Genomic DNA, 12,081 nt, shown 5'->3' on the forward strand with positions numbered 1-12,081 from the left:
CTTAAAGGCGGGGCGGCGCAGGAGCTTGATGGGCGCCGTTGCTGTTCTGCCTTTTCCTTGGCCGGGACGAACGGGATGGCGGAGGAGGCGGCGGTGGCCGTGTGCGTGCGGGTGCGGCCGCTAAACAGCAGGTAGGCGGTAGCCGGGCGGTGTAGAACGGCGGCTCTGCCCCGGGACACACTGACGCCCCCGAGCAGGACTCACTGTTACCCCAAAAACTCGGCTCGGCCGACGCAGCAGTCATCAAATAAGACTGGAAGTGGAGGAGGGTGGCAATGCCAGAAAAAAAGGCAGGAAGGGGGAAAGGTGTTTACTGGGCTTGCCAGCCTCCGGCATTCAATTAGAAATGCTAAAGCTTTCGGTGTTCGCGAAACTGGTATTGAACGGGTGATTGATAGGTGAGATTCCCCGCAAATGGGGAATTTCTTGTACTTAAGTTCCTTCCCCAACTTGGGTAAAGTTCTCCCTTAGTTACCTTTAGCTGTCAACTTCACAGCCCAGCTTTATCTGAGGGTTACTTCAATGAGGTTGGCCTCTGGGCATGTCCTAGTGGCCTTTTCTCGGTTACACTGACTAACCTCAGTGCAGGACGTGTAAAGCTGAAAGAAACCTTTTCCTCTCCAACTTGCTTTTGATCAGAGTATTTTATCACAGCAACAGAAAGCAAACCAGAACACCTAAAGACATAGGCTGTTACAATTCACGGTGGGGGCGAAAAGCAGTATGGAAAATGTTAGGGCCATTGGGCCTTCGCAGACGTGACAGATTGGTTGGGGCACCTGGTGTCAGGAAAATCCAGACATTAGCCACAAATGAAAGAGTAGGTGGTCACTTGATGGGTCACAGAGACCCAACTTCCAGATCGCTTGACTGATGCGGTGCTTGCTGTGTATGGGAATTTAGAGGAAGGCGGGCATTGGGGGCACTGCAGAGATTTGTGGTGCCTGCGCCTGGAGGCTGGCATACACCTTTAGTCGCAGTACTCAGGAGGCAGAGGCAGGTGTACTTCTGACTTGTAGACCAGCCTGGGCTATCTAGTGAGTTCTAGGCCAACCAGTGCTACATAGTGAGACACTGGGGGGGAAAAAAGATTGCTAGCATAGCCCAGGTGATTTAGGGCATGTTAAGTAGTCCAGAAGGTTTTTTCAAGGATTTCAGAGAGGCAGTGGATCCTATGCAGCCTAAGATAACTATGAAGGTAGCTTATGAAAACATCATGTTGAGAGAGAGAGAGATTTGTTTGTTTGTTTGTTTGTTTGTTTGAGACAGGGTTTCACTGTGTAGCCCTGGCTGTCCTGGGACTCACTCTGTAGACCAGGCTGGCCTTGAACTCACAAGAGATCTGCTTGCCACAGCCTTCCACCTCCCTAATGCTGGGATTAAAGGTGTGTCACCACCGTCCGGATTTTTATATCTTCATTGCGAGATTCTTAGGTCTGAGCTTTGTTGATGACAGAATCGTGTCGTGTGAGAAGTCAGGCTCCTAGCAAAGGAACGTAACACACACGATCTGAGTGGCACGTGGAACTGCCCGGAGTGCAGGGCTTCGCTGGGGAACTGGTGAGAAACAACAGACCCACCGCTAAGCTTCGTGTGGGAGAGCTGAGTTCCGACCCTTTGAAAACCAGGAATGTTTTAAACTATCCTTCCCTTCGCGTGGCCTCCTGGTCGCTTACCTTGTTCTGAAGTGTGGTGTTCTATTCTTCCAGAGAAGAAGAACTTGGAGAAGCCACCCACGTTTACTGGAAAACTGACAACAATGCTATTTATCAGAGTGATGGGGGTAAATCCTTCAATTTTGGTAAGTTTATGATGGCATCAAAAGTTACCTTGTAGCCAGGCCGTGGTGGCCCCTGATCCCTTCACTCTGCTGTCTGAGGACAGGGGGATCAGGAGTTCAAGACCAAACTGAACTACAAAATGGTGGTCTAAATTGAGCCACTTTCCCAAACCCTAGGTTGTCATCTCACTAAAACTAGGACAGCAGTTGGAGCAGAGAAGTGTAGGAAGTAAAGTGATGCCTAGTAAACCACTGTCGGTCTGGAGCCCAGGGTCTACTTCTTCCCTTCAGGGCCCCCAGGCACCAGGGTTTCCAGGTGCTGGACTCAAAGGAATGTGGGTTGGCAGGCAGGTCTGCAGGATCCCAAATAATAACTGGGAGAAAGGGCTTCTTCCAGACCAATTTCTCTGGTCGCACAGTGCACATGCCCCACAAACAACCATTTTGTAATATTAGTATAATTTTTTAAAGGTAAAGCGGTGTGGTTGAGAGATTATAAAACCAAGATGAAAGGTTTCCCCCAAGCATTTGGACTATATAGGTTTTTGTTGGGCGATGGCCTTGTGTGCACTGTGTACTCACATGCTGATTTCTGTGCCCAGAGATCTGGTTGCAGTGCAGACATGGGATTTGTCTATTCTATGAAGCATCACTTATCTCAGTGTTGTGTGGAAATTGTTCTCCACCATCTCTGATTGGTTAATAAACACTGAACAGCCAAAGACAAGCCAGGAGAGTTAGGATCTGTCCGGCTTAGTGCTTTTTTTTTTTTTTTTTTTTTCTCCCAGACTTGGTGGGCAGAATTAAGCACAATTAGTCAGATGAGGGTTTGAGGTGTTCGTTTGTTTTGTTTTCCTTTAATTTATTTATTTCTTGACTTTACATCCTGATGGAAGCCCCCTCCCTCCTCTCCGCCCAGTGTCATCCTCATCCACCTTCCCTCATCCCCCTCCTCTTCTCCTCAGAGAAGGGAAGGCCACCCATGGGTACCAACCCACCCTGGCACATCAAGTCATAGCAGGACTAAGGGTGTCCTCTCCCACTGAAGCCAGACAAGTCAGCCCAGCTAGGAGAAAGGGAGCAGAGACAGCCCCCGTTGTTAGAGGACCCACATGAGGACCAAGCTGAACATCTGCTACATATGTGTATGGGGTCTAGGTCCAACCCATGCGTGTTCTTTGGTTAGTGGTTTAGACTCTTGTGAGCCCACAATGGGCCCAGGTTAGTTTATTCTGTAGGTCTTCTTGTGGTGTCCTTAACCCCTCTGGCTCTCTCTATCCTTCCTCCCACTCTTTCATAAGACTGAGCTCTGCCTGTTTTTTAGCCATAGGTCTCTGCATCTGTTTCCATCAGCTGCTGGATGAAGCCTCTCAGACAACAGTCATACTAGACTCCTGTCTGCAAACATAGCAGAGTATCATTAATAGTGTCAAGGGTTGGCTCTCTCCCAAGGGGTGGATCTCCAGTTGGGCCAGTCATTGGTTGGCCACTCCCTCAATCTCTGCTCCATCTTTGTCCCTACATATCTTGTAGGCAGGACAAATATTGGGTTAAAGATTTTGTGGGTGAGTTAGTTTCTCCCTCCCTCTACTGGGAGTCCTGTCAGGCCACAGGGGGTAGCCACTCCAGGCTCCGTATCTCCTCCTACTGGGAGTCTTAGCTAGGAACTCCCCATAAACTCCTGGTAGCCTCCCCTTCCCAGACATGCCCTCTACCACCAATATCCATTCTTCCTCCCAGCCCTCTCTCCGCCCTGCCCTCTCCACATCTGATGCCCCACCCCTCCGGTCCCTTCCCCACCACCTTTCCCACCCAGTTCCCTCCCTCAATCCACTTCAGATGTCTATTTTATCACCCCTTCTGAGATTCAAGCATCCTCCCTTGCACCTTCCTTATTACTTAGCGTCTTTGGGTCTGTGGATTATAGCCTGGTTATCCTGTACATTGTGGCTGATATCTGCTCATAAATGAGTACATACCATGTGTGTCTTCCTGGGTAACCTCACCATTGTCCTGCAAATTTCATGATGTCCTTGTTTTTAAGAGATGATTAGTATTGTGTTGTGTAAATATGCCATGGTTTCTTTATCCATTCTTTGGTTGAGGGACATCTAGGTTGTATCCAGATTCTGGCTATTACAAATAAAGCTGCTATGAACATAGTTGAGCAAATGTCCTTGTTGTATGGTAAAGCATCTTTCAGGTATATGCCCAGGAGTGGTATAGCTGGGTCTTGAGGTAGAACTAATCCCAATTTTCTGGGAAACCCGGTAAATTGATTTCCACAGTGGTTGTACAAGTTTGTGTTCAACCAGGACGTTGCATGTTTCTGTAAGTGCTTCTTGGCCACTAAAGATTCCTCTGTTGAAAATTTGTTTTTTAGCTCTATACCCATCTTTTAGTTGGGTTGTTTGGTTTCTTGGTGTTTAATTTCTTGAGTTCTTTATATATTTTGAATATTAACCCTTGATTCGATATAGGGTTGGTGAAGATCTTTTCTCATTGTGTAGGCTTTGCCTAACAGAAGCTTTTTAGTTTTATGAGATCCCATTTAGTAATTGTTGACCTTAGTGCCTGAGCTATTGGTGTTCTGTTCAGGAAGTTGTCTTCTGTACCAACGTATTAAAAGCTATTCCCCATTTTCTCTTCTATTAAATTTAGTGTATCTGGTGTTGAGGTCTTTGATCCACTTGGACTTGAGTTTTGTGCAAGGTGATAAATATAGATCTATTTGCTTTCTTCAATATGCAGACATCCTGTTAGACCAGCACCATTTGCTGAAGGTGCTATCTTTGTTCCATTGTATGGATTTGGCTTCTTTATCAAAAATCAAGTGTCCATAGGTGTGTGGGTTTATTTCTGAATCTTGAGTTCAATTCCATTGGCCAACCAGTCTATTTCTATGCTAGTACCATCAGTTTTTAATTACTATTGCTCTGTGGTACAGCTTGAGATACCTCCAGAGGTTCTTTTATTGTATAGGATTGTTTTAGCTATCTGGGGTTTTGTTGTTGTTCTGTTTTTCCATATTGTACCTTAGAATTGTTCTTTCAAGGTCTGTAAACAATTGTGTTGGCATTTTGATGGGGATTGCACTGAATCTGTAGATTGTTTTTGGTAAGATGGCCATTTCTACTATGTTAATCCTACTGACCCATGAGCATGGGACATCTTTCCATCTTGATATCTTCTTCAATTTCTTTTTTCAAAGACTTAAACGGTTTGTTTTGTTTTGTTTTGTTTTGTTTTTTCATACAGGTCTTTCACTTGCTTGGCGAGAGTTACACCAAGTTATTTTAATTATTTGTGACTATTGTGAAAAGTGTTGTTTACCTAATTTCTTTCTCAGCCTAATTATTGTTCATATAAAGGAGGGCTGCTGGTTTTTTGGGTTGTATGTTTTGTTTTGTTTTGTTTCATTGGTTGTTTGTTTCTGGGTGTTGTGATATTTTTTTGGTTTGGTTTGAGTATGTGTGTTTGTTTGTTTGTTTTTGAGTAAATTTTGTGTCTAGACACTTTGCTGAACTGTTTATCAGCTGTAGGAGTTGTCTGGCAAAATTTTGGTGGTCACTTATCTATACTATCATATCATCTGTAAATAGCAATACTTTGACTTCTTCCTTTCAAATATGGATCCCCTTGATCTCCTTTAGTTGTCTTATTGCTCTAGCTAGAACTTCCAGAACTATATTGAATAGATATGGAGAGAGTGGGCATCCTTGTCTTGTCCCTGGTTTTAGTGGAATTGCTTTAAGTATATCTCTATTTAATTTCATGTTGTCTGTTGGCTTGCTGTCTATTGTCTTTATTGTGTTTAGGAATGTGCCTTGTATCTCTGATCTCTCCAAGACTTTTAACATGAGTTGGTATTGGATTCTGTCAAAGTCCTTTTTGTCACCTAATGAGAGGATCATGTGGGGTTTTTTTTGTGGTATATTACATTGATGGATTTTTGTACGTTGAGCCATCCCTGCATCCCTGGGTTGAAACCCATTTCATGGTTTGTGGATGATGTTTTTGATGTGTTCTTGGATTTGGTTTGCTAGTATTTTATTATTTTTGCATCAATGTTCATGAGTGAAATTGGTCTGAAGTTCTCTTTCTTTATTGAGTCTGTGTGGTTTAGGTATCAGGGTGACTGGTCTCATAGATTGAGTTTGGCAGTGTTCCTTCTGTTTCTATTTTGTGCAATAGAAAGAGGAATATTGATATTCAATCTTTGAAAGTCTGGTAGAATTCTGTCCTAAAACCATCTGGCCCTGGGATTTTGTTGTTGTTGTTGTTGTTGGGAGACTTGTAATGACTGCTCCTGTTTCCTTAGAGGTTACAAGACTATTTAACTTGTTTACCTGATCTTGATTTAACTTTGGTAATTGGTATCTATCAAGAAAAATCACCAATTTCATTTAGATTTTCCAATTTTATGGAATATGGGCTTTTGAAATAAGACCTAATAATTCTTTGGATTTCCTTAGTGTTTATTGTTGTGTCCCCCTTCTCCTTTCTGATTTTGTTATTTGGATACTGTCTCTCTGCCTTTTGGTTAGTTTTGCTAAAGATTTGTCTATCTTGTTCATTTTCTCAAAGAACCAGCTCTTGGTTTTGTTGATTCTTTGTGTTGTTCTCTTTGTTTCTAATTTATTGAATTTGGCCACGTTTGATTATTTCCTGCCGTCTACTCCTGCTAGTATGAGATCTCTCCAGTTCCTTTATGAAGGCACTTAGTGCTATGAACTTTTCTCTTAGCACTGCTTTCATTGTTTCCCAATAAGTTTGCCTTTGTTTTCATTGAATTCTAGAAAATATTTAGTTTCTTTTTTTTTATTTCTTCCTTGGCCCAGTGGTCATTGAGAAGAGCGTTGTTCAGTTTCCATGAGTTTGTAGGGTTGATGTTGTTGATGTTGTTGTTGTTGAATTCCAGCTTTATCCTTAGTAGTCTGATAAGATACAAGGAGTTGTTTCAGTTTTCTTGTATCTGATGAGGCTTGCTTTGTGACCAAGTATATGGTCAGTTTTGGAGAAGGTTCTGTGAAGTGCTGAAAAGATATATTCTTTGTTCTATTTCCATTTACAGGTTTCTTTCTTTCACCTGTTTGCTCATGTTTTCCTGTATTTCTTTAAGGAATGTATTCATTTCCTCTTTAAAGGCCTCTATCATCTTTATACGATTGGATTCAAGGTTGTCTTCCTGTGTTTTGCCTGTGTTAGGACATCCAGGGCTTGGTATAGTAGGAGAGCTGGGCTCTGGTGGTGCCGTATTGCCCTAGCTCTTGTCAGTTGTGTTCTTAAGCTGGCCTTTAGCCATCTGGTTGTCCCTGGTGTTGGCTGGGCGTTCCTGATGCCAGCAGGACTCCTCAGGGAGGCAGGCAGAGCCTTGAGCCTGACAGTGGAGCTCAGGGAGCAGCCTGCTGCTCACCTCTGCTGGCTCCGCCCCTGGAGGACCTGAATGTTGCTGTGGTCCTGCAGGCCTCCTCAGGAAGGGAAGCTTAGCTGTTGGCCTGATGATCCCAGCTTAGTGTGTTAAAGCTTATTAATAAATGGAATAGGTCTCTGTATCATTATCTGAGAGCTTCAACTGGCATAGAAGAAGAAAAGAAAAACATTATTTTTGAGGTTTTGGTGGCCCTATACGCATATAGAAGATTTGACCTTATCAGCTGCCTGAGATTGATGCTATTGAAATACAAGCATCTACCAACTCTGCTTAATCTGAAATTCTGAGTAAAGAGCTTCTTTGTGGTGCTTGGTTTTACTGTTTTACCTTTAGGACAACCTGTAGTTATCACAGACGCTGAATTACGGAGCTTATTTGCCAACACATTTCCCTATTTTAGAAATCCCCTCTGAACTTTTTTTTACCATGAAAAATGTCACAACAAAAGCAAAGAATCAGATTATAGTATGGCAGATTTATCGGTCAAATAGTGATTTAGCAGGGAATTTTTTTCCCCTCTGGTGTTTTTTGTTAGGTATTTTCCTGATTGAGTGTGAGCTAGGCTATTTAAGTGCAAGATATATTACAAAACAGAATTTCTGAAAAATTAATAATGGCTCACATTTCCTACGGTACTAATATGTTCACAATAATTCCATAAAGATGATAGTGTACTGCTTTACACATTAGAGGCAGGGGCCCAAGATTTGGGTCTGTCTTATTGAGTCTTATTGCTAGGAAGAGACACCATGACCATGGCAACTCTTATAATAGAAAGCATTTCACTGGGACTGGCTTCCGGTTTCAGAGGTTCAGACCAGCATCATCACGTCATCAGCACGGCAGCATGCAGGCGACAGTGCTGGGGGAGCTGAGAGGTCTACAGTTTGATCCAGAGGCAGCCAGGAGGAGACTGCAGTTCCACACTGAGGAGCTCCTTCAGCATCGGCCCTCCAATAAGGCCGCACCTCCTAGTGGTGCCGTTCCCTGTGGGCCAAGCATTCAGACACAGGAGTCTGTGGGGCCAAACCTGTTCAAACCAGCACAGGGCCTAATAGGGATTGGTACCTAACAAACAGGCTCTAGACCCCATCTGCAGCCGCTATGCTCTGCTGCCTTTGAAAATCCACAGGACCGTGGATGAGTGTGGTTTTCCTATGTGAAGACCATTGCGTTTTCCCTTCGAGAAGGGCATTTTCTGAAAAGACAAAAATTAAAAATTAAAGGAGCATTGTCCTAGATGGTTCACCGTTCTAGGTCCTGATCTAGATTCTAGATTCTTTGGGAAATTACTCATTTTTTGAAAATGCGGTCCATATGTTTGATTGACTTTCTGTGTTCTTTTTAGATCGTGTCTTCCATAGTAATGAAACCACTAAAAATGTGTATGAAGAAATCGCAGTACCAATCATCAATTCTGCCATACAAGGCTACAATGGTTTGTATTCACTTCATGTTACAGAAGCATCTTAGGTCTCCAATGTCTATTCCATAAGTACTGGAGTTTTACTCTCTATACGTTTGTATTGAATTTTTGCAAATATATTCCTTATTTGTCTATTTATTTTGCTTGTTTTTAAAGGTACTATATTTGCCTATGGGCAAACTGCATCAGGAAAAACACATACTATGATGGGTTCTGAAGATTGTTTGGGAGTTATTCCCAGGGCCATTCATGACATTTTCCAAAGAATTAAGAAGGTAATAACCTCAGACTTCCTCGCACACATAGGTAAAGTAGTGACAAATGAGTAGCAGTTGGTGTTTTTCTCTTACAACAACAAAAGAGAAAAATATTCGCACTCCCGATTTTCATGGGAAAAGGAGAAAGGCATGGCACTGACCCACACGCTTTAAAGAACTTGAAATTTTATGACATTTTTCTAGTGAGCCCTGAAACAGTAATACTTCCAACAAAAAGTAGACTAAATTAAGCAGTAGGAAATCCTATCAGAAGGTTAGTTCCCCATTAGCCTTGTCTAGTTACTAGTGATTCTTAAGGAGCAATTAAAGTAGATGTGAGTTAGAGAGAAGAAAGGAGCAGGCAGAGTCTACAGGCTGATTGGCTCAGGTTGGATTTAGATGAACATTTTCATTAAGGTAGAAACACCTATTGTCAGGGCTTTCCTTTGAGTCTAGACAATTGGGCTGGGTGCTTTCTTCTTTATTGGAGCACAGTTTACATTGTTTCTGAAATGCTGCTTTTATAGTTTTTAACAGCATACAGTAATGGGTTCTGTTGGCTTTACAGATAACTTTCTCTTGGGTTCTTTACTCTAACATGCAATGCTGGTTTTTAAGTAGGTGTTTTCTGATGTTTCACACACACTCTTGTCTCCTAGTTTCCTGAGAGAGAATTTCTCCTACGAGTATCTTACATGGAAATCTACAATGAAACCATTACAGACTTACTTTGTAATGCTCAAAAAATGAAACCCTTGATAATTCGGGAAGACATCAATGTGAGTAAAAGAATTGGGTGGCTTCACTAGGTCAGCACAAGAAGGGGCCTATGAGTGGTCACTCGGGGCAGGAGGTGGCATGGGGGCCAGGGATTATCTGCTACAGGGAGAGGAGCCCTTGCCTTCCCTGTGTGCCTAGCGCCAGTGGATCCAGTAGCCTCACCGATGGCCCTGAATAGCTAGATGAGTCACCAAACTAAAAGTCATTTTTGGAACAGCTTCAATGCCAGTGATGGGAGCCGATAGTGATATAAGGGAGATAAAACAGGCAGGGAGGGAGAATAATCCAGTTATACATATGGATTGATCATGTAACAATAGTATAGAGTTATTGGAAACTTAATGAATTAAGGTGACTAAGGACATAAAGTGTATTTGATACAGAAGGTATAAACTTGAAAGCAGGTTCTGTTCTAAGTGTCTGAAAGTTCACTGAGTTGTACAGATCTAGACTCTGGTTAATTTTGGTGTGTAATGTTCTTAATAAAGTTTAGAAAGTAAAAAGAAAATAATTTTGAGTGTTCAATATACATAGTAAATTGTGAATAGGTTGCCTTTTTTCTACAGAATAATGGTTTTATTTTTTTTTTTACTTTCTGAAATTCTACAATAGATTGTAACTTTGAAAGCAAACTTTCTTTCTCTCATCTTTTTATAATTAAACTATTTTCAGAGAAATGTTTATGTTGCTGATCTCACAGAAGAAGTGGTTTATACAGCAGAGATGGCTTTGAAATGGATCACAACAGGAGAAAGTAAGACCGCTGCATCTTTAAGTGCATAGCAAAACTACCAAGTCACAATTTCTTTTTTATCCAAACTAAGATGGGCTTCAAGTTAGACTTGTTACATTGAGCTAATATAAAGCCTGATGCTTTTCATTTGGCTTTAAATTAATACACACAATTACTATAACTCTTCTTACAGAGAACAGACACTATGGAATAACCAAGATGAATCAAAGAAGCAGTCGTTCACATACGATTTTTAGGATGGTAGGTAATTCTGTTTCTCTCTATATTTGGTCTTTCCAAAGAAGAATTGACTCGTTTTTGACAAGTTGTCTTTTCTGTCTAGATTTTGGAAAGCAGGGAAAAAGGAGAATCTTCTAACTGCGACGGGTCTATCAAGGTGTCTCATTTGGTGAGTGTTTATAAACCATAGCTTTCCTATGGCTTGCCTATCGGGTGATGGCTTTAGTAACAACTGTTCAGTAAGGAGGAGGGGTCCGCAGCCGGCAGTGTAAGTGGTGGTAGAAGTAGCCCTGGGCTACTAACGGAAGGCTTGCCTGAGGGTTAGAGCATCTTTGTTTCCTTAGGTGATGACTAGAGAGCTGCAGGGATTCGGTCTTCTTCCAGCCACCAACAAAGGAGAGCTTTGCTTCTCTTACCGGAGAGCTAAATTTTGGAATTTTGATAACGTTTCTTAAATCCCACTCAATGTAACTTAGAATTGTCTAATTAAACCAAAAAGCTAGGTAGAATGGTTAAAACATAAATCTTTTATTTGTTTTTAACTATGAGAAAGCGTGTTTATAAGTGGTGGGAATTTTATGTTTTGTTTTACTGTCTAATGGCCAGCCTTAGGGCCTTCTGCATGCTAGGCAATGCTGTACCACTGAATGCCTCTCCCGCCCCCAGCTTCTGGCCCACGGGCAGTATTTTAGACTATAAACATCTTACATAGAAAAGGGATATCATGTTCATCTTTTAGTACCAACATGTTACACAGTCTGTGCTTATTACACATTCATTGACTATGAGCTTTATGCAGACAGTGCTTTTCGGCACATAGGTAAACCTCCCATTTACCTCCTTTTCTATTATCGGGGTATCACCATGTAGCCCGGGGGGGGGGGTCTTTAAAATCATAATTCTTCAGCCTTGCCCTCTCAAGTGTTGTGGTTATGGCATGCAGTGTGGAGCTCTGATAAAGCAGATGATGAACGCCTAGTCCTAACTAAACCTTGTTTTCCTCAAAACATGTATGATTTATTTTAATAGATTTTAATATTTTCGCTTAAGAGCAAAACCTCTACCTAACCTGTGTTGTATTCCAAGCCTGACCTGTGATACTTCAGTATGTTTTTAACATTTCTCTCAGTTGTAATACTCTTGCTGCTTTGTCACATGTGTGTCATAGGATGCCCCTGGGCCAGCCCGTGAGCCTGTCCAGCTCTAGGAAAGAAGTGTTTCTTTCTGGAGTCGTCTGGCTCTTCGGGTGGCTGTTGTCTCCTGGCCTTGGGGGATGTGAGTCTCCAGCCTCAGTCAGCTCTGTCTGTCTGTCTGTCTTGTCGTCTCTTACCCATCTGTCAAAATTGAGAGGGTTCTGTGACTTTGCAGGTTCTTCTGTGTTGATGACTGCCAAGCTTTATTTCAGTGAATGAAGGTCTCTGGGTTCTAATC

The 12,081-nt window shown here is 42.3% G+C and overlaps 1 protein-coding gene across 2 annotated transcripts in view; it reads left to right on the forward strand.

Moving 5' to 3' along the window:
- Window positions 1-12,081, forward strand: part of CENPE (centromere protein E) — a 66,695-nt gene continuing 54,614 nt past the window's right edge. For both annotated transcript variants that reach the window (XM_084755907.1, XM_084755908.1), the window contains exons 1-8: window positions 1-131; window positions 1,710-1,801; window positions 8,563-8,652; window positions 8,797-8,915; window positions 9,557-9,676; window positions 10,350-10,431; window positions 10,604-10,671; window positions 10,754-10,819. In XM_084755907.1, coding sequence (XP_084612033.1) covers window positions 76-131; window positions 1,710-1,801; window positions 8,563-8,652; window positions 8,797-8,915; window positions 9,557-9,676; window positions 10,350-10,431; window positions 10,604-10,671; window positions 10,754-10,819 — 693 coding nt within the window. In that variant the 5' untranslated portion in view covers window positions 1-75. The remainder of the gene's footprint in view (window positions 132-1,709; window positions 1,802-8,562; window positions 8,653-8,796; window positions 8,916-9,556; window positions 9,677-10,349; window positions 10,432-10,603; window positions 10,672-10,753; window positions 10,820-12,081) is intronic.

The sequence above is a fragment of the Acomys minous genome, assembly GCF_964271855.1.
Source record: "Acomys minous genome assembly, chromosome: 14".
Lineage (NCBI taxonomy): Eukaryota > Metazoa > Chordata > Mammalia > Rodentia > Muridae > Acomys > Acomys minous.